The sequence below is a fragment of the Sus scrofa genome, chromosome 14, assembly GCF_000003025.6.
Source record: "Sus scrofa isolate TJ Tabasco breed Duroc chromosome 14, Sscrofa11.1, whole genome shotgun sequence".
Classification (NCBI taxonomy): Eukaryota; Metazoa; Chordata; class Mammalia; order Artiodactyla; family Suidae; genus Sus; species Sus scrofa.
In genome coordinates, this window is record NC_010456.5 from 103605695 (window position 1) to 103627619 (window position 21925).

Below are 21925 nucleotides of genomic sequence, written 5' to 3' on the forward strand. Positions count from 1 at the left end.
TTACCGTAGTTTCAGTATTTATATTTCTATGATTTGCATAGTTTCTTCACTTAAAAATATATATGTATCTTTTTAGGGGGACAGGTTTTTTTTGTACTTAGCTATTATAAAATTACTGCTAAGTTAGAAGTTAATTTTTGGTTAGATTAAACAAATGCTCATATTCTGTCCTTCAAGCAAATATAAATAGGGCAGGTCATTTTATCTCCTCTCTAAGTAGTGGGTAAGTTTCTTTGGGATAGAAGAAGAAAACATATCACTTAGAACTGTCTCTAGAAATAATACATATTCTTCTGTTCCTTATTTCTAAGCCCCCAAAAGAATTTACTTTGGATATAAAATCTAGTTCGGAGATTTCCTATTGTGGTACAGCAGAAACGAATCTGACTAGGAACCATGAGATTGTGGGTTTGATCCCTGGCCTCGCTCAGTGGGTTAGGGATTCAGTGTTGCTGTGAGCTGTGGTGTAGGTCACAGACGTGGCTCGGATCTAATGTTGCTGTGGCTGTGGTGTAGGCCAGCGGCTACAGCTCCAGTTTGACCCCTAGCCTGGGAACCTCCATATGCTGTGGGTGCAGCCCTGAAGAGCAAAAAAAAAAAAAAATCTAGTTCGGGATTTTATGTTGATGTTAATTTAATTATTCAGAAATGTTTATAGTTGTCATAAATATGACAAGGAATTGCTTAATTGGTTAACGTTAACATCATAAATTCTTAGGTGGTGACTTTTAAGTTCTTTTTTTTTTTTTTTGTCTTTTTAGGGCCGCACCCATGGCTTATGGAAGTTCCCAGGTTAAGGGTCTAATCAGAGCTGTAGCTACTGGCCTGTACCACAGCCACAGCAACATTAGATCCGAGCCACGTCTGCGACCTACATCACAGCTCACAGCAACGCTGGATCCTTAACCCACTGAGCGAGGCCAGGGATCAAACCCACAACCTCATGGTTCCTAGTCAGATTTGTTTCTGTTGCACCACGACAGGAATTCCTAAGTTCTTTTAATAACATTTCAAATGCATTATACTTTTTTGAAATATTGTTTTCAACTAACATTTAATTTTAGGCCCAGAAGCCTTACCTAGTACAACGGAGAGGAGCTGAATTTGCCCTGACAACTATAGTGAAGCATTTTGGTGGTGAAATGGCAGTGAAGTTGCCACATCTCTGGGATGCTATGGTTGGTCCATTGAGGAACACAATCAACATAAATAATTTTGGTGTGTATATGTTTTTCTGAGTTAGGTTGTAAATAAATTTCTGTGTATATCCATTGCATATGTCCTTATAAAATAGCAATGCCTATAACCTGTTTAGCCCAGACCAGCTGGTGAGTTTTTAAATGGAATGTTGGTAAAAACATTTGTTTTAATTTAATTTTATGTCATTTTTGTATGCTTTTTACTTTTTCTATTACATATTTAGAGAGAGAGATTATGTTATGTTAAACTTCTTTTAGTTACTTTAACTGTAGAACCTTAGCACTTAAATTAAAGCATGGTACTTCATTTTATATTATAAAGCAAAATGGATTCTCCCACAGTAATTTGGGAAATATTAAAACTTTTTGTGGGCTCTAGATTTTAAAAAATTACTTGTAAGGTGCTGTGCACTTAAATCAATATATTTTAATAGATGGAAAGTCCCTCCTGGAAAAGGGAGATGGCCCTGCCCAAGAATTGGTGAATTCTCTGCAAGTTTTTGAAACAGCAGCTGTGTCAATGGATTCTGAGCTTCATCCCTTGGTAACTAACTAATGCAAGTGTAGTTTTTTTTTCCAGTAAAACAAGTCATCTTATTAGAAAGTCTTAAGGCTTGAAAAATGCAAGTTTGATGTCATCCCTATTAATTGTCTTTTCTTTTATATGCTATAACTAGATTCCTTCTTCCCTGACAGCACAAATCTTAGGGACTTTGAGGCAGAGCTGGGTCCATGAATGATAGAAAACCCAGTCTGGGAGCTTAGAATCAAGACAGTGGAGACAGAGCTCTGATGATATGGAAGCCAGGTGTAGACAGGAAAGGTGGCTGCATCTCTGTTCATCTATACCATCTTAATAATATGGTCTCTAGAAAAGGAAGAGCACAGGTAATAAAAATTCTTCCCAAGATAAGTGTAATAGTAAAGGGAAGTTACCTCTCTGAGATAAAACTAGTCAGTGGCAAAGACAGAACACTGGTTTGTTTTTTTACTGTTAAAATATCTCTTACCAATAAGTTGAAACAGAGGAGGAACATAGACTAGAGAATTAATTATATCTAAAATAAGAGGGAGAATCTAGGGGAGAGCAGAGAAGAGTGAACTTTTTCAATTTATATGGTAATAAAGCATATTCTTTTACTTGTAAATTTCACGGATTTATCATTAGTAAAGAGGGGCCGGATCCATCTGTATGTGCTCACCCTCTATGATCAAGAGCTTGCATTCAGCTGAGCTGTAAGCTAGTCTGTTGAGCACGTTCCTGGCTCTCATCAGCATTAATCCTGGCTTCCATGCAGCAGACATTTAATAATGGGATATGTCATGCTCTTGTGATCATATTGGCTATGGTAAGTCAGGAAGTTAAAATACCTACCAGGTAAGGTGCCTGGAATAAAATCAGGATTGTTCAACCCAGTGAATAGAATGTACCCTAAATCTCAGCCAAATCCGGAGTGGGCTGATCATGTGTGGTATCATTTTCCCATTCTCAATAGAATCAAAGTGCCTTTGATATAGTCCCTACAGTTTTGGAAAGAATTGAGTGTTCCCTGGTGCCTAACCAAATATTGAACAGGGGAGAAGTTCTGCACCTTTTTTTTCTTTTTAAAAGCATTATAACTTAGTTTAGATTTAGATTAAATTTTTATTGAGGATGTGACAGTGTTTTGAGGTAATTGGAGGTATTTTTGGATTTAGAGTCAGTTAGAATATTGAGAGCCTCTGAGTAGAGGCTGTTCTATTTTATTAATTTTTATTTTTTATTTATTTAAAAGTTCCATCTGTGTTGTATTTTGTTTTGTTACTTCCTAATTTTTTTTAAAGTTTTATTGACATATAGTTGATTTACAATGTTGTTACAATTTCTTCTGGTGTACAATATTATAGTTATATTTTAAACAGTAGATTCCCTAATGAATATTCTGATTTAACTTTTTTTTTTTCCAGTTGGTACAGCATTTGCCTCATCTTTATATGTGCCTTCAGTACCCCAGCACTGCAGTGAGGCACATGGCTGCTCGTTGTGTAGGTGTCATGAGCAAGATAGCTACCATGGAAACAATGAATATTTTCTTGGAGAAGGTTCTTCCATGGCTGGGAGCAATTGACGACAATATCAAACAAGAGGGTGCAATTGAAGCACTTGCCTGTATCCTTTTATTTTGACAAACTATTCAGAAATTCATTTTATTTAAGGATAACCAAAGTAAAATTTATTCACATTTGCACATAAATAACCTGCCTTGTTTCCAAAAGAAAACTATTTTTTATTTTGAAGTGCATTAATATGAGATTATAATATATTACAAATATATTTACATTTTATATTTATATTTTATTATGAAAATACTTTCACAGAAAGTTTGAAGAATTGCTATTAGTTTTAAGAGATCCTTTTAGAGGCAAAAATAATTTTATGTATTTCATGAACTACATACGTAGTAACTACCCTGTTTATCTGGTTTATAATCAATGTTTTATTAATATCAATCAGATACTATGTAGGTAGTCCTTGTATTATGAACATATTATGTTTGTTTTGATTATTAATTGGGTGGAAAATGACTAAAGATACTAAATAACTAGAAATATACAGGCAAGCTTTTTACCAAGGAGATGGCATCCAATGACATTCTTTAATTCGAAATACCTAAAAGATACTTCTAAGAGCAAGAAAGATGGATGGAGATCAAATCAGTAGAAACCCTGGTTCAGAAATGCTGATGATTGCAGGAAGACTGAACTCACTGGGCCTGCCATGTCCAGTTTAGGATTGTTAAGACCCTGGTGGGAAATTTGGAATTAATCTTTGAGTGATGCTAAGTTGTGATCCCTTGCTTACGTTATAACTCAGTTTATTTTGGTATGAGAATTCTAGAAACTTACAGGAATTTCTCTATGGAAAAAAATATTAGTAAAATTTCTTCCAGCCTTCTTCAGGAGAAAACATTTTTTTTTTTTTTTTTTTTTAATTGAAGTATAGTTGATTTACAGTGTTGTGTTAGTTTCAAGTGTACATCAAAGTCAGTTTTATATTTACTTAAATACGAATATATATGTGTGTATGTGTGTGTTCTTTTGCAGATTATTTTCCCTTGTAGATTACTAGAAGATACTGAGTGTAGTTTGGAAAACGTAATTTTATATTCTTAATCATGAGAAAGTTACATAATGTTTACAAAGGAATAACATTGTGCAGATGCTGTTATAATTGAATCATAGATCTTGAGGAACAGTCTCTTCCCTCATAATACAGTTGAGAAAATGAGGAGCTATTTTAGAAGTCACAGCCTTGGTGTATCAGTTTGTACAAACATCTACCTCAGAACTAATTGGAAATTTCCTTAATAACTTACTCAGGTGTAATGGAACAACTGGATGTCGGTATTGTTCCATATATTGTCCTTTTAGTTGTGCCTGTGTTGGGAAGAATGAGTGATCAGACAGACAGTGTAAGATTCATGGCTACGCAGTGCTTTGCAACACTAATTAGACTCATGCCACTTGAGGTAAGTTGAAGATACTTGATTTGTGGACTTAGTGTTTTCTGTGATTTCATAATAATTGTAACCCTTTTGGAAGAACACTTCAGGTTTTAAAATAAAATTTGAATATGTAACTTAGTGTTAAGAATTTTAGGCTTTCCTGGGTAATTCTTATTTCTTGCCTTGTTTTTCACTTGCCTTTTTTTTTAAATCAAAGTATAGTTGATCTGCAATGTTGTATTAACTTCTGCTATACAGCGAAGTGATATCATTTATACAAATATATATATGTTTATATATGCAGTCCTTTTTATTAAATATTCTTTTCCATTGTCGTTTATCATGGGACATTGAATATAGTTTTCTGGCTGTATAGTTGGATCTTGTTGTATATCCCCTCCATGTATAATAGTTTATATCTGCTAATCCCAACTTCTCACTGCATTCCTTCCCTAAGCCCCTCCGCCTTGGCAACCACAAGTCTATTCTCTATGTCTGTGAGCCTCTTTGTTTTGTAGGTAGGTTCATCTTTGCCACATTTTAGATTCCACATATGGTGATGTCATATGGTATTTGTCTTTCTCTTTCTGGCTTACTTCACTTAGCATGATAATCTCTAGTTGCATCTATTTTGCTGCAAATGGCATTATTTTGTTCTTTTTTATGGCTGAGAAGTATTCCATTGTGTATATATACCACATCTTTCTTATCCATTCATCTGTCGATGGACATTTAGGTTTTTTCCATGTCTTCGCTATTGCGAACAGTGCTGCTCGGAACATAGGGATGCATGTATCTTTTTAAGTTGTAGTTTTGTCTGGATATTATGCCCAGAAGTGGAAATGCTGGATCATATGGTAACTCTACCCTTCGTTTCCTGAGGAACTTCCAAACTGTTTCTTTTCTTTTCTTTTTTTTTTTTTTTTTTTTTGTCTTTTTGTCTTTTTGTCTTTTTAGGGCTGCACCCGCTGTATGTGGAAGTTCCCACGCTAGGGGTCGAATCCGAGCTGTAGCTGCCAGCCTACACCACAGCCACAGCAGCCTGGGATCCGAGCCACGTCTTTGACCTACACCACACCTCATGGCAACCCCAGATCCTTAACCCACTGAGGGAGGCCAGGAATTGAACCTGAATCCTCCTGGACACTAGTCAGGTTCGTTACCACTGAGCCGTGACAGGAACTCCCCAAACTGTTTTCCATAGTGGCTGTACCAACCTTACATTCCCACCAACAGTGTAGGAGCGTTCCTTTTTCTCCACATCCTCTCCAGCATTTGTTATTTGTACTTTTTAATGATGGCCATTCTGACTTGTGTCAGGTGGACCTCATTGTAATTTTGATTTGCATTTCTTTTTTTTTTTTAACTTTGCTTCTTTAATATTTTTTATTTATTTATTTATTTGTTTGTTTATTTATTTATTTTTGTTTTTTGTCTTTTGTCTTTATAGGGCCATGCCCTCAGCATATGGAGGTTCCCAGGCTAGGGATCAAATCCAAGCTGCAGCTGCTGGCCTTTGCCACAGCCACAGTCGCAGCAACGTGTGATCGAAGCTGCATCTACGACTTCCACCACAGCTCAGGGCAATGCCAGATCCTTAATCCACTGAGCAAGGCCAGGGATCGAACCTGCATCCTCATGGATACTAGTTGGATTTGTTAACCACTGAGCCACGACGAGAACTCCAGATTTGCATTTCTTTAATAATTAGTGATGAGCATTTTTTTCATGTGCATATTGGCCATTTGTATTTCTTCTCTGGAGAAATGTCTATTTAGGTCTTCTGCCCATTTTTCTTTCCTTCCTCCTTCCTTCCTTCCTTCCTTCTTTCCTCTCTCCCTCCCTCCTTCCCCCAACCCCTTCCTTTCCTTCCTTCACCAATCTGTAGCATGTGGAAATTCCCAGGCAAGGGATAGAATCTGAGCTGTGACCTATGCTGCAGCTGTGGCAACGATGGATCCTTAACCCACTTTGCCAGACCAGGTATTGAACCTGTGCCATTGCAGAGACAGTGCCAGATCCTTAACCCACTGCGCCACAGCAGGAACTTCTCGGCCCATTTTTTAATTATTTTTTGTTGTTGTTGTTGAGTTGTATGAGCTGTTTGTATATTTTGCAAATTAAGCCCTTGTCGGTCACATCATTTGAAATATTTTCTCTATTTAATGAAGAATTCTTAACACAGTGTTTTAAATAAAAACTGTGGTTCTTAAAAGAATGATAATTCATTGAAACTATTCTAGAAATACAGTTGTTCCTCAGTATCTCTGGTAACATCTAGGAAAAGATTCTGTTGTGACATTTACATGAAGGTAAATTCGAGAGATGGTAATTAAAAGTGTCAAAAGCAGTGTTCCTGTTGTGGCTTCGCAGTAAGGAACCCAAATAGTATTCATAAGGACATCGGTTTGATCCCTGACCTCGCTCAGTAGGTTAAGGATCCAGCATGCAGCTCAGATCTGGAATTGCTGTGGCTGTGGTGTATGTCTGCAGCTACAGCTCCAATTCAACCCCTAGCCTGAGAACTTTCATATGCCACTGGTATGGCCCTAAAAAGACAAAAAAGAAAAGAAAAAGAAAAAGTATAGAAAGCAAGAATCTCTTTTGGGTTATGGAGGAAAAAGGTAAGAAGGCTGAAGTTGGAGAATTTTGGGAGTCTATTCATGTGGCAGAAATAATACATATGGCCAAATAGGAAATAGATAGGGCCAAAAGGCAGAGGTAGGACCCTAACACTTATTTTTAGAGATTTTTTTGTAATGCAGGTAATAGGTAGATAGGCACTTCATCCATTTGTGTTGTGTTTTAGTAGTTCCTTTATATGGCCAAGTAATACTCTAGGGTATGGAGATACCACATTTTGTTTCCATTCACCAGTTGATGGAAGTTGGATTATTACCATCTTTCGGCTATTATGAGTAATGCTACTATGAACATGCACTTATGAAGTCCTTGTGTGGATTTATGCTTTTATTTCTTTTGAGCAGATATTTAAGAATGAAATTACTGGTCAAATGATGTGTAACTTTTTAAGAAACTGCCAAATTATTTTCCCAGAGTAACTGTACCATTTTATATTTCTACCATCAAAGTTTGGGGAGTTCTGTTGTGGCTCAGTGGGTTAAGGATCCAGCATTGTCACTGCAGCAGCCTGGGTAACTACTATGGCATGGGTTTGATCCTAGGCTCAAGAACTTCCACATGCCCACAAGCACAGCCAGAAAGAAAAAGAAAACAAAAGTTTGGCTCTATCTGGTAAAGTTTGATTCCCATTGCATTGGCTCAGCAAATCCATCCTAGGTATATGTCCTAGAGAAATTCATACACATCTTCAAGAATGTTTATTACATGGAGTTCCCATTGTGGTGCAGTTGAAATGAATCCTACTAGGAACCATGAGGTTGCGGGTTCGATCCCTGGCCTCACTCAGTGGGTTGAGGATCCAGCATTGCTGTGAGCTGTGGTGTAGGTTGCAGACGTGGCTCAGATCTGCTGTTGCTGTGGCTCTGGCGTAGGCTGGCAGCAACAGCTCCGATTGGATCCCTAGCCTGGGAACCTCCATGTGCCGCAGGCGTGGCCCTCAAAAAGACAAAAAAAAAAAAGTTTATTACAGCATTATTTATAGTAGTCCAAAACCACTCACACATGTTCATCATCTGTGGAGTAGATATGTTAACTGTTGACCATTATGTTGGCACTAAGAATGAACCAAGTATAGACACATGTAACAATTAGTGAATCTTTAACATAAGAAAAACAGGCAGAACTACATGAGATGCATATTTGGTGATGAAAGTATATAAAGAAAAGTAGGAAAGAAATTGCCATGAAAGTCAGTAAAATAATTACCTCTTGAAAAAAGGAGAGGAAATTATCACTGGGAAGGAACTTATGGGATCTTGTAGAATGATAGTAGGGCTATTTTTCTTGATCAGGCAATGGTTAGAAAGGTGTTTGTTTTATAATTTATTAAACTGTATTTGTTTATATGTTTCTCTGTGTGAATATTTATCCCACACATAAAAGATGTTAAAATTATCACAGTAACTAAAAAAAATACCAGACTACTGTATCAAAAGACCCAAGTGTCACATCCCAAATGATTCCCACCCTCTGCTTCCTTGGTCTTATTCACATCCTTTAATTTTTATTGCATCATCTTATCTATAAACTAAATTGGTTATGCTTAGTCCCTTTGGTCTTTTTAGCTTTGAAATCAGTGATTGATGAGAAACCATCATGTGTTCTTTGAGCAAAGGAGTAGATGATAAAAGTGATGTTTTAGGAAAATCAGTTTATAGCTGTTGGAATGTGGATTAGAATGGAAGTGCCCTTAAACAGGGCTCAGATCCACTGTGAGGTGATAAAGGGTCTAAATTCCTTTTTTTTTTAATTAAAATAAAATTTTTGGTCACACCCATGACATATGGAAGTTCCTAGGTCTGGAATTGAACCCACACCACAGCTGCAGCCTTAACCTTTAGGGTGACAACACCAGATCCTCAACCTGTTGCACCACAGAAGAACTTGAAAATTTTTATTATTATTATTAATTTTTGCTTTTTTAGGGCCACACTTGCGGCATATAGAAGTTCCCAGGCTAGAGGTTGAAACGGAGCTGCAGTTGCAAGATTACACCACAGCCACAGCAACATGGTATCCAAGCCGTGTTTGCAGCCTACACCACAGCTCACGACAACACCAGATCCTTAACTCACTGAGGGAGGTCAGGGATTGAACCCGAATCTTCATGGATGCTAGTTGGATTCGTTACTGCTGAGCCATGATGGGAACTTGCTTATTACTATTTTTGGTCATAGCTTGCAGCAGCTTGGTATGGGATCTCAGTTCCCACACCAAGAATTGAACCTGAGCTGCAGTTATGAAAGTACCAAGTCTTAACCACTAGACCACCAGGGAATTCTTTTAGCAAAGAAAATAGATTTTGAACTTAAGAGTTTGAGAAAAGATTGTAAGTGTGTCCCCCCCTGCCCTTTTTTGGCTGCACCTGTAGAATGCAGAATTTCCAGGGCCAGGGATTGTACCCACATTACAGCTCCGACCTGAGCCACAGCAGTGGTGATGCCAGATCCTTAATCTGTTTTGCCACCAAAGGAACTCCAGATTCCCTTTGATAGATGTGAAAATTACAAAGAAGTGATGCATATTTTGTTTCCAGCCAATATAGAAAAACAGATTTATCCTCCCACCTTATCTTGAAAACTAGACAAAATGAATCAGACAATGATTTTCGGACATTAAACAGTAGGCAGCAGAGAAGAGTGATACATGAGAGAAGGGGAACAAATGAAGTCCCCTAGCTTACTGCCTGGAGTGAGTTTCCAGACATACGACAGGGAAGTGAAACCTAAACTGAGGCTAGAAGATTCAGACTGTGGGGAGGACAAGATGGGTAGAATTTGTAAGGCAGAGTGCCTGAGAGGAAGTAGCTGCACAGAAAGGAAGCTCCAGAGGTCCACGCAAAGGCTGAGTATTCATTTATCTGGGCATATGAATGAGAATGTATGTTTGAGATTGGGGGGGGCAAATTCATAGAAAGAAGTAGGTGGAACAGTTAATTCCCAGAGGTCACACAGCATCAGGAATGGGTGTTTTCACCAAGCTGAGTCAAAGGACCTACCATATACGGTAGAAGTATAGTCCTTAGAAGTATGTTACCTGAGTAGTGGGGCCAGGTTAGGCCTTGACAAAAGGCTGATTTGAACCCCCATTAACAAAGCATAAAAACAGGCTTTAAAAGGATCAAATTGCTTTCAGGTAACTTAACTACATCCCCCACCTCCCCCCAAAAAAACCCTAAAATATTTAACCTCAAAAAGTTCAGTACCCAACACATTCAGACTTAGGGTTTTTAGCACCTATCAGAAAATGAACAAGTATGAAAGTATGTCCAGTAACCAGGAGAAAAGTCGGTCAATAGAAACAGACCCCGAAATGACCCAGATAATAGAATTAGTATACAAGGACATTAAAATAGGTTCCATATATTCAAGAAGGTAGAGGAAAGGCATGAGTTTAATGAGGGCAAAATGGAAGATATATGAACAATCAAATTGAACATCTTGAGATGAAAAATATAGTTACAAATAAAACACACTGAATAGGATTAATAGCAGATTAGATGCTCTAAGTTTGAAAACAGCAGTAGAAACAAGTGACTCAAGTACATTCCTGTTCTACTTTTAACTTTTTTTTTGGCCATGCCCTTGGCATGTGGAAGTTCCAGGGACAGGGATCGAACCCAAGCCACAGCAGTGGCAATGCCAGATCCTTAACCTGCTAGGCCAACAGGGAACTCCTTTCTACTTTATGTTGATTTGCTCTGTTATAGGAAGAATTATGTACTTTTCTGAAATATATACTGTCAGGATTCAGGAAATATCAACCAGTGGTTTTGACAAAAGCTTTAGTTCCCTATCTTTAGTAACTTGCTAACTTTATAGGAATTGAAGTGAGGAAGTTACTCAAAGGAAGTGTTCCTGGCGCTGAGGAATATTTATACATCCTAATTATTGTTAGATGTACCTCAGTGTGTGTCTTTATATCTGGTTGTCATTTATTTAAAAATCCATGTGGATAATGTTTGAAGATTTATTACTTTCTTGTAAAGCATAGTGCAGAAAGGCCTCATTTTGATGATTGTCATTATGGTATTAGATGTGTTAAAATGTTTGTTTTTTTCTTACTTGATAAAGTTGTTAATTCTAAAACTCTTTTTTTTTTTTAATGGCCCCACCTGTGGCATGTGGAATTTCCCAGGCCAGGGATTGAATCTGAGCAACAGTTATGACCTATGTTAGATCCTTCAACACACTGCACCAGGCCAGCGATCAAACCTGCACCTTGGCAGTGACCTGAACTGCTGCAGTCAGGTTCCTAACCCACTGAGGCACAGTGGGAACTCCAGCTCTAAAACCCTTTGAAAAAAAACATGTGGTCATTCTTAAGACTCAGTGTACATATATTACTTCTGATACTGTGTCTGGTATTATAAGGAACATACGTTTGAATTTAATTGAAATTCTGTTCCCAGAATTATATATTTTTTAATTTAACTTAATTGCATTTTCCCCCCTCCTTTTTAAGGCTGCACCTGCAGCATATGGAGGTTCCTGGGCTAGGGACTGAATCAGAGCTGCAGCTGTAGTCTATACCACAGCCACAGCAATGCTGGATCCAAGCTGCAGCTTATAGCAATGCTGAATCCTTAACCCACTGAACGAGGCCAGGGAGTGAACCCACATCCTCACGGAAACTGTGTTGGGTTCTTAACCTGCTGAGCTACAACAAGAACTCCTAACTTTACATTTCATAGAGCAATTGTTCTCAAACTTTTTGTTCTCTGGACCTCTTTATACTCTTGAAAATTGACCCCCAAAAGAGCTTCTGTTTATCATATTTTCTATAATAGAAATTAAAACTGAGAAATGTAAAAAATTTATTAATTCATTTAAGTAATAAGCCCAGGAGTTCCCTGCTGGCTCAGCAGATTAAGGACCTGGCATCACTGCCATGGCTTGCGTCACTACTGTGGTGTGGGTTTAGTTCCCTGGCCCTGGAACTTCCGCATGCCACAGGCATAGCCGCCCCCCCAAAAAAACCCCAAAAACAAATAAACCTATTAATATTACTGTAAGTAACATTTTTAAAATGAAAACTATTTTCTAAAAAATGAGGGAGAAGACTGACATTTGACATTTTCGTAAATCTCTTTAATGCCTGGACTAATAGTAGATAGCTGGATTCTTTTATTTGCTTGAGCATTCAGTCTCTTGCAGCATGTTCCTTGGGTTGAGGTATATGAAGAAAGTCCAGCCTCAGAGACAGATAGTTAAAAAAGTGAGCAATACCTTGGAAGCCTTTTCAAATAATGGATAGTCTTGGAGTTCCTATCGTGGAGCAGTGGAAATGAATCCGACTAGTATCCATGAGGGTACAGGTTTGATCCCTGGCCTCGTTCAGTGGGTCAGGGATCCGGCGTTGCCATGAGCTGTGGTGTAGGTTGCAGATGCGGCTCGGATCCCGAGTTGCTGTGGCTGTGGTGTAGGCTGGCAGCTGTAGTTCACATTTGATCCCTAGCCTGGGAACCTCCATGTGCCTGGAGTGTGGCCCTAAAAAGCAACAACAACAACAGCAGCAATAATAATAATGATAATATTGTTTTATCTTACACACTGGTAAGATCTTTTACCAGTATATGTTTTGTAACATGTATTGGTCATTTGGAAATCATTGGTTCACTGATGTTTGTAAATCTTTTAAAGGTTCATAACATTTCATCATACCACAGCAAAAAATCAGACTCATTAATATCACCGAAAGAAAATTATTTTTAGGTGTTCCGTGGTGGCCTAGTGTTAAGTACTCGGTGTTGTCAACATTGTAACTTGGGTTACTGTCGTGGCGAAAATAAAATTATTTTTAAATATTCGGAAGCACTTGTTTCTTTTGAAAGCTTGAATTTTATCATTGGTAACAAGTTATGTCAGTTGTTTTCCTTGAAATGACAAATTTGTTTTTGAGAAAATGTCAGCCAAATTCCCAAGTCAGAATAACCATAGTTTGTCAGTCCATTCATGTAAAATGTTTTGTAAAAAATGGCTAGGTCTGGAGTTCCCATTGTGGTACAGTGGTTAACAAATCCGACTAGGAACCATGAGGTTGCAGGTTCGATCCCTGGCCTTGCTCAGTGGGTTAAGGATCTGGCGTTGCTGTGAGCTGTGGTGTGGGTCACAGATGCAGCTCGGATCCTGTGTTGCTGTAGCTCTGGCGTAGGCCAGCAGCTACAGCTCCGATTCAAACCCTAGCCTGGGAACCTCCATATGGCTCAGGAACGGCTCAAGAAAAGGCAAAAAGACAAAGAAAAAAAAAATGGCTAGGTCAGCTCACGATTTTAAACAATCTTGTAAATGCTTTTCCTCAACATATTATGCTCTCATATGCATGATATGCAGCAGAAATCCTTTATGTGTACTTCACGTTTCATTGCACAAAATGTTAAAAAGGTGCGCCTTTCCAAGATTGAAGTTTAATAAAATTGTTTTTACTGCTTCAAGGACATTCTTACGTGAAACTTGTACATGGTCATGATGAATACAGTGACTGCTTGGTAACATTGCCTTGATTCTGAGGCACAAGCAGTTTTGCTCACCATTGCTTTTACACATCAAATCAAATGTCAACACAGTGAAAAAAGCATATAGTGTCTTTCTTTTATTATGTAATAGTTGATATCAAGGACTGAAAAGGTTTTAGGAATCATGAGGGGTCTGCAAACTACATTTTGAGAACCAATACCCTAAGGAATTATAACACTAAAATTGAGATGGTCTAGTAACATTATTTCACTTTAAGCTATACAACTTTATTTGCCTCTTTATCCAGTAATGCATGGTATGGGAAAAAATAAGTTGTAGCTGTGTTCTTTAAAATACATCAAATGTATTCATTTAGTAGTCTCATTATAGCACTTTAATACCTGTCAGATTCTTAAATATTTGTCTTCTAGTCTTTAAAATCATACTACTTTTGAATCACTTTTTTCTCTGTTCGCAGTGTGTGTGTATGTGTGTATAATCTTCAGTATTTTTTAAATTGAAGTGCAGTTGATTTACAGCATTGTCATCTGCATTATATTTTGATAAGACTTAAAATGATTTCATAATCTGAGGGTGGAAAAATAGTAGCAAATAGTTTTAATATACTTTAAAAAAAATAATTTTAGGCAGGCATTCCAGATCCTCCAAATATGTCAGAAGAATTAATCCAGTTGAAAGCCAAGGAGCGACACTTTTTGGAGCAATTGTTAGATGGGAAAAAATTAGAAAATTATGAAATTCCAGTACCAATCAATGCTGAACTCAGAAAATATCAGCAGGTAAGGCTTGTAAATATAAATAGTACCTATTCCTTTTAAATGTGCCTTGAAGAGTTTTTAAATGGTTTTAGCAAATTCTTGTGTTTAGTGTCTTACATCCATTTACCTGTAAAAATGCAGATTTGGGGGGGGGGGGGTCTGTGTAAACATGTTCTTTACAAGAAAGTTTTTTATTATATATTCGTATTTATCATTTTTCTCTTTCTCCCAATCTTTCAGGATGGTGTGAACTGGTTAGCATTTCTTAATAAGTATAAGCTTCACGGAATTCTGTGTGATGACATGGGTTTAGGAAAAACTTTACAATCCATCTGCATTCTAGCAGGAGATCACTGTCACAGGTAGTTTTAAATGTTATTTTAAAAGAAGGCTTTCAGATGCTCAGAAGTGTGAACAAGCTGATGAATTTGTTGTGCTTTGCTGTTGTAAAGGGCCCAGGAATATGCAAGATCTAAATTGGCAGAATGTATGCCACTTCCTTCCTTGGTGGTTTGTCCGCCAACATTAACTGGCCATTGGGTGGATGAAGTGGGTAAATTTTGCTCCAGAGAATATCTCAATCCACTGCATTATACTGGACCTCCCACTGAAAGAGTAAGGTAAGAAGTATATAACCAGAAAATGTTTTATCTTTTGCTTTAGTAGTTTGGGAAGAATCAAATTTATTAAAGATGCATTCTAGTTAGTTTTTTTGGTTGTCAGATGTAGAAACTTACTTGAACTTATGTAAGAAAGGTGAGTGAATTATAATAAAGATGTAATCAGTGAGACTCATCAAAATTCAAGGACTTAGCTATTAGTAACAGTCAGTTGAGCTTTCTAAGTTTTGGAGCTAGGAAACTGTCAGGAACCAGAGCCATTTTCCATGCCCTTCATGGGAGTCTTGTGATCATCGCACCTCCTAGGTGTTTCTCTGGTATCCTTATTCTCTACTTGCTTTCCCTAAGATTTCTCTCTTCCTTCTTCCGTCTCCCCAAAAATGCTTTTGGTCCACAGTGGCTTGCTCCAGCTGCCCTGATACCACCGAAACATTAGAGTTCCTTAGCTTTATCTTTTTTCTCTCATGTTTATCTCTTATGTTCCTAAATACAAACATTGAAGAGTGGTGTATCATTGATTTCAGCTCATCTTTTAAAGCTTGGATAGTCATGGCTTGTTGATTGGTCCATAGATTTGCTGCCCTTCTGTTAATAATAGCTAACGTATATTGAGCACTTACTGGCCAGGCATTTTTTTCTAAGCAGTTTTACATTTATGTAAAATTGCATTATTGTGTATCCTCATATGGGTATTATTACTATTATTGTTCCCAGTTTGCAGATGAAAAACATGGGGCCTGAGAAGAAGGTCACTCAGCTAATGAAATGGGCAGAGTGGTGATTTGAACACAGCTGAACAGCTTGCACTCGTAAATTTATTTTAAAAGAATTAATCCAGGAGGTCCTTGAGGGTACAGCGAGTTAAGGATCTGGTGTTGTCACCGCAGTGACTCGGGTTGCTGCTGTATTGTGGGTTGGATCCCTGGCCCTGAAACTGCCACATGCTGCAAGCACAGTCAGATAAAAACCCAGAATTCATCCATTTAAGTGGTAGAAACTTAGCTCAAATTACCTTAAGCAAATAGAAAATTTATTCATTAATCAAATTAATTAATTTGAGAGTCTCAGGGATGAATTCTTACTTCAGGTACATCAAAATTGCTCTTCCTCCCCATGTATAACTTGTCGTTTTGGTCTCTATTGGACTTGAGTCTACTATTGGTGGATAAGATGACCGTGGGCAATCTTTATTTTTGTTTTGTTTTTTGTTTTTTTTAGGGCTGCACCCACAGCATATGGAGGTTCTCAGGCCAGGGGTCCATTCGGAGCCACAGCTGCCAGCCTACTCCACAGCCACACCAGATCTGAGCTGCATCTGTGACCTACACCACAGCTCATGGCAACGCTGGATCCTTAACCCACTGAGCAAGGCCAGGGATCGAACCTGCAACCTCATGGTTCCTAGTTGGATTCGTTTCTGCTGTGCCACAATGGAAATTCCTGGGCAATCTTAATTAGGCTTACATTCTCCTACCTTGACAATTATAGTAAACAGTGTCTCCCATCTTTAAATATATCAGTACTGGAGATAACGGAATCATACCCCCAGACCAGCCTTTGTGGTCAAGGGGTAAATACTGAGGGGTAAATACTGTGAATGGCTTAACCTGATTTCAAATGCTTCATTTCTTTGTTGATTATGGGGACATGATTGATAGCTCTCCCTCTACCCTCCAGCACAACATGGAATGGTGAAGGAATAGAGCCTCCAAGGAAGAGGTGTTAGCTAATAAAATTAACAGGTCCACCACATTTTCATTCATATGTCCATCTCCTTTCTAATCAGACTAAGTTGGGGCAGCAAAGCCAGATCATAAGAAGAATGACCTTCAGGTTGCAGGGTTATGGATGTATAGAGTAAGCAGAAAGGAACACTGGACTTAGTAGGCAGATTGAAAGCACTTTATACGGTGGCATCTGTGGTTTCCCTTTTGAAGGTATATTACAAACTTTGCAGATTCCCCATTTTCTAATCTTATTTATTCTTAAATGCAGGTTACAGCACCAGGTGAAAAGGCACAATCTGATAGTGGCTTCATATGATGTTGTGAGAAATGACATAGATTTCTTTAGGTAAGTTACAGTTTAAAAAAATTTCGGAATTCCTTGGTGGCCTAGAGGTTAATGGCTTGGCATGGTCATTGCTGTGGCTTGGGTTCAATTCCTGGCCAGGAACTTCTGCATGCTGTGAGGGTGGCCAAAAAAAACTTAGTATCAAATTCAAAGAGACTTATTATTTTCCTGCCTCAAAGACTCTTCATATTGTTTCTGACATATACTAAAAAATGCTAACTTTTTAAAATTTATTCTTCCTTAGAAATATTAAATTTAACTACTGTATTCTTGATGAAGGCCATGTCATTAAAAATGGAAAAACAAAATTGTCAAAAGCAGTAAAACAACTGACTGCTAATTATAGAATTATTCTCTCTGGAACACCAATCCAGGTAATTATTTACTTTTTAAAAAAATATGTGCCATGTGGAGAGAAAGCTTTGCATTTGACAGTGAATTGAAGAGGTTTTTTTAGTTTCTAGGAATGATAATTTCCAGTAATTATCTCACTTTTATAATGGTTTATTTGGTATGTAGCAGTTTCTGAGCAAACCAGGTTTCAAAACTTATATTTAAAATTTAATTTTAGACTGTGTAAATAGAATTCTTGGAGTTTCCATTGTGGCGTAGCAGTAATGAACTTGACTAGTATCCATGAGGATGTGGGTCCCATCCCTGGCCTCGCTCAGCAGGTTAAGGATCCTATGTTTCTGTGAGCTGTTGTGTAGGTCATAGACTCAGCTCAGATCTGGCATTGCTGTGGCTGTGGTGTAGGTTAGCAGCTGCAGCTCCGATTCGACCCCTAGCCCCTGTGTGATCATTCGACCCCTAGCCCCTGTGTGATCATTAAAAAAAGAAGAAGAAGAAGTAGTTCCTGTCATGGCACAGCGGAAATGAATCTGATTAGGAACCATGAGGTTGCAGGTTCGATCCCTGGCCTCGCTCAGTGGGTTAAGGATCTGGTGTTGCCGTGAGCTGTGGTGCAGGTCACAGTCTCGGCTCAGATCTGACATTGCTGTGGCTGTGGTGTAGGCTGACAGCTGTAGCTCCATTTCGACCCCCTAGCCTGGGAACCTCCGTATGCCGAAGGTGCAGCCCTAAAAGGACAAAAAGACTAATAATAATAATAATAATAAAGACGTAGTCTTGTATCCAAAGTATGGGAGACATTAGTTACTCTCTTCCATGCTGGCCATTCTCCTTCAATAACGTAATATCACAATCTGATTTAACATTGAAAAGTTAGAGATGGTTCAAAGGTGAATCATGACATAATAGAGGTATGAATACTTGAGCTTAGGAAGCATTTGAAGAAAAGAGGTTGTAGAAGTTTACCTTGGAAAAGGAAGAAGATACCTGAGTATGGAAGTGTCTTTAGATACTTCTGAGAGGTTCTCTTATGTCTAGAGGAATTGTTGCAAATGTTCACACCTAGCTTGGACAGGATAGCTAACTGATGGGAAGACACCTTCCATCATGCTCCAGTTGGTGGGAGAGTAAACACCTGGTGACCTCTGAGATTCCTTCTGACTCTAAAATAATAATGGTTCTTTATGTATTTGTTACTTTTAAATTTATTCTTGGTAATGGACTGATTACTTTAGTATTACTATTATGAAGTGAATGGATTTTAATAACCACAAGAGGTAACACACTTACAAACATTTGAAAACTGAATGGCAGTAAGAAAAAGTCCATTTAAAAGGGGGGGGGAAATCACTCTTTAGGTTTGATTTATCAAGATTTTTTTTTTGCTCATATGGAAATAATGGAATCACAGTATTTTTAAACAGTAGCTTTCACAACATAAGAACTTGTTTTGGTTTTTTGTTTGTTTAAAGACTTGTTCTTCCCTACTCCCTCACCTGAACAGTTTAGCTCTGAAGCTGTAAGGTGGGTTTCAAAAAGCCATGAGTCATGGGGCAGAGCCTAAGTAAGATTAGAAGGGTTCTGATACAGGAGCATCGTTTAGCATGATGGGCCGGAGCTTGAGCAGCGTGAGGAGGGCTTCTGGAAGGGGTAAGCAGATGGGATGGTGCCTTAGGATCCATACATACTGGGAAAGCATCCAAAATGGTAAGGTGTTGATTTACTTCATGTAACTCCAACAAGAAGAATTGGAAAGAACCTGTGCCTATTCATGACCCATAAATTCTTTGAGTAGATGTGACTTGTGACCAGACTCTTCTAGGTTTTCATGATGATGTTGACCAAATTCCTTAAATTGTGCTGTTAATCTGAGTCTCAGAGTTAAAAGAGTCAGAAATATATTCATCTTTCTGCTTTTCTATTTGTTACTTGATCGATGCCACCAGTAGGATTTAAATATGGACCAAGGCTTATTCTGGTGTAAGAAACTTAAAAGTTTCCCCCAAATAGGATAGAGTATTTTCTCTAAATTTTACACATTAAAATATACATTCCTGGAGTTGCCTGGTGGCTCAGCAGGTTAAGGATCTGGCATTGTCACTGCTGTGGCTCACGTCACTACTGTGGTGAGAGTTTGATATAGCAAAAATATAGACACACACATACACATGCACACACACACTCATACCTAGAAATGTGGAGATAATCTCCCATCTGTGTCATCACAATGGGCTTTTATTAATGTTCCATTTTTAAGTGTAAGGAAATAATCCCAATACACAAGGTAACTGGTGTTCTTTATTTTCAGAACAACGTTTTGGAGCTGTGGTCATTATTTGATTTCCTTATGCCAGGATTTTTGGGGACTGAACGTCAGTTTGCTGCTCGATACGGTAAACCTATATTAGCAAGTAGGGATGCTCGAAGTTCCAGTCGAGAACAAGAAGCAGGTATGAAAAAGAGATACAGTTACTCTGTGGAAGTGAATATAATTTATTCCTAACTTTTTGGAAGCCATTTAATCTTATTATTAAGAGAAATGAATAGGAGAATAAGAATAATAAAATTGGTGATAATTGTAAAAGAATAAAATCTTTTCTGTTATTATTAACAGGTGTTCTTGCGATGGATGCACTGCACCGCCAAGTCCTGCCATTTCTTTTGAGAAGAATGAAAGAAGATGTTTTGCAGGATCTACCACCCAAAATCATTCAAGACTATTACTGTACTCTTAGTCCTCTCCAGGTTAGGAATCTGGTGATTGTGATTGTTGGTGGTATATTTATTAGTAGAATGCTTTGAAACCTTTGGTTTTATCACACAGATCTAGCTTCTACTCCCCTAGACTTGAGGAATATTCTTTTTCATGCAGGTGTAGATAAAACCTAAATGAATTTGTTTGGTTATATAGATATACATTTGGGTATGTGCATTTTGGATACATCATTAAAACAAAATCCACTATCATAGTTGGTTTGTTATATATCTACTTAATTGAAAAAGTTAGTTAAAATTATGAAATAAGCCAATGTGTTATAGGGGCCAGAAATCTGCTTATAACGTTATATCCTCACAGCAGTATTTTAGATATTGTCAGTTCGCGTTTTTGCACATAAAGAAAGTGAAGCCCAGAGAAGTTAAGTAATTTGCTTAAGGTTATATAGCTAACATATCTCAGGGCTGAGTTTCAAATCTTGGGAAGTGGGCCCTCATCCTTTTTAAAGTATTGTATTGCCAGTAAATTTTTAAAATAAATTTTTGGCTTCTGCACAGTTCTCATTCTGTACATGGAGATCATTATCAAAGAAATATATCATATGCCTTTTCTTATGCAGTATTTTTGTAAGGGAAAACTCTCTCTTAGATATGGCCTATAAGCAGAATTTTCTGTCTGAATGTTAACTTCTTGTTCTAGGTTAGCAAGCATCAGTCTGTTTCAGTATTCATTTGATTTAGTATGATCTAATGAATAAAAGATACACAGATAATACCTGGAAACCTAGCTTCTTTCCTCTCCAGTGTATAGTTAACCTTTTAGTATTTATCTATATACACTTTGATTCTAGAGAACAAGACACTAATCTAGATGCTGAGAGCTCTATGATTATTTATATTATCTACTTAGGTCTCTGAGCCTCCATCTCTCATTTGTAAAATTTGGATTAATATTTATTAAAAGAAAAATTTTAGAGGTAATGAGATGCTGACTTTTTAAAGTAAGTTCAATAAAGAAAAGGTGCCACATTAAACAAAAAAACCTGTGATGACAATACCAGTGGTGGTATTCGTCTTTTAGCAGGCAAACAATGTGTTCCACTTTTTTCTAAATATGATTTAAAAGGAATTTATCAAGATGCAGTGGATTATCTATAATCAGTACAGTATTTTAATCAGAAATATCGGTAGCATAATTTATTTTCTTTGATGAGGTCTGATTTAAATTATTGCTGTTATTGGCTAGTTATGTTTTGAACAATTGAAAGCAAATATACCTACTGCTTTCTTTGGGAATTTTACAGGTTCAGCTCTATGAGGATTTTGCTAAGTCTCGTGCCAAGTGTGATGTCGATGAAACAGTTTCTTCAGCTGCACTTTCTGAAGAAACTGAAAAACCAAAGCTTAAAGCTACAGGCCATGTATTCCAGGTATAGATTACCGTCTACTTTTTAAATGTCAAAGAATGTTCTTCAGTGCCAAAATTTTTACATGGAACACTGAAATGTGGGTTTAATTTTTTTTCAATATTGTGTATACATTCTTGAAAACAGGTAAAAATAACAATTTATTTTCATAGTTATAATTAATAATTGATAGTAATTT

The 21925-nt window shown here is 37.5% G+C and overlaps 1 protein-coding gene across 2 annotated transcripts in view; it reads left to right on the top strand.

Annotated features, from left to right (window-relative positions):
• Window positions 1-21925, top strand: part of BTAF1 (B-TFIID TATA-box binding protein associated factor 1) — a 110337-nt gene that overhangs the window by 74949 nt on the left and 13463 nt on the right. For both annotated transcript variants that reach the window (XM_003359291.5, XM_021073462.1), the window contains 12 exons: window positions 1065-1218; window positions 1634-1743; window positions 3147-3348; window positions 4560-4708; window positions 14430-14582; window positions 14802-14923; window positions 15014-15181; window positions 17177-17254; window positions 17499-17628; window positions 19914-20055; window positions 20220-20350; window positions 21625-21750. In XM_003359291.5, the coding sequence (XP_003359339.2) occupies window positions 1065-1218; window positions 1634-1743; window positions 3147-3348; window positions 4560-4708; window positions 14430-14582; window positions 14802-14923; window positions 15014-15181; window positions 17177-17254; window positions 17499-17628; window positions 19914-20055; window positions 20220-20350; window positions 21625-21750 (1665 nt within the window). The remainder of the gene's footprint in view (window positions 1-1064; window positions 1219-1633; window positions 1744-3146; window positions 3349-4559; window positions 4709-14429; window positions 14583-14801; window positions 14924-15013; window positions 15182-17176; window positions 17255-17498; window positions 17629-19913; window positions 20056-20219; window positions 20351-21624; window positions 21751-21925) is intronic.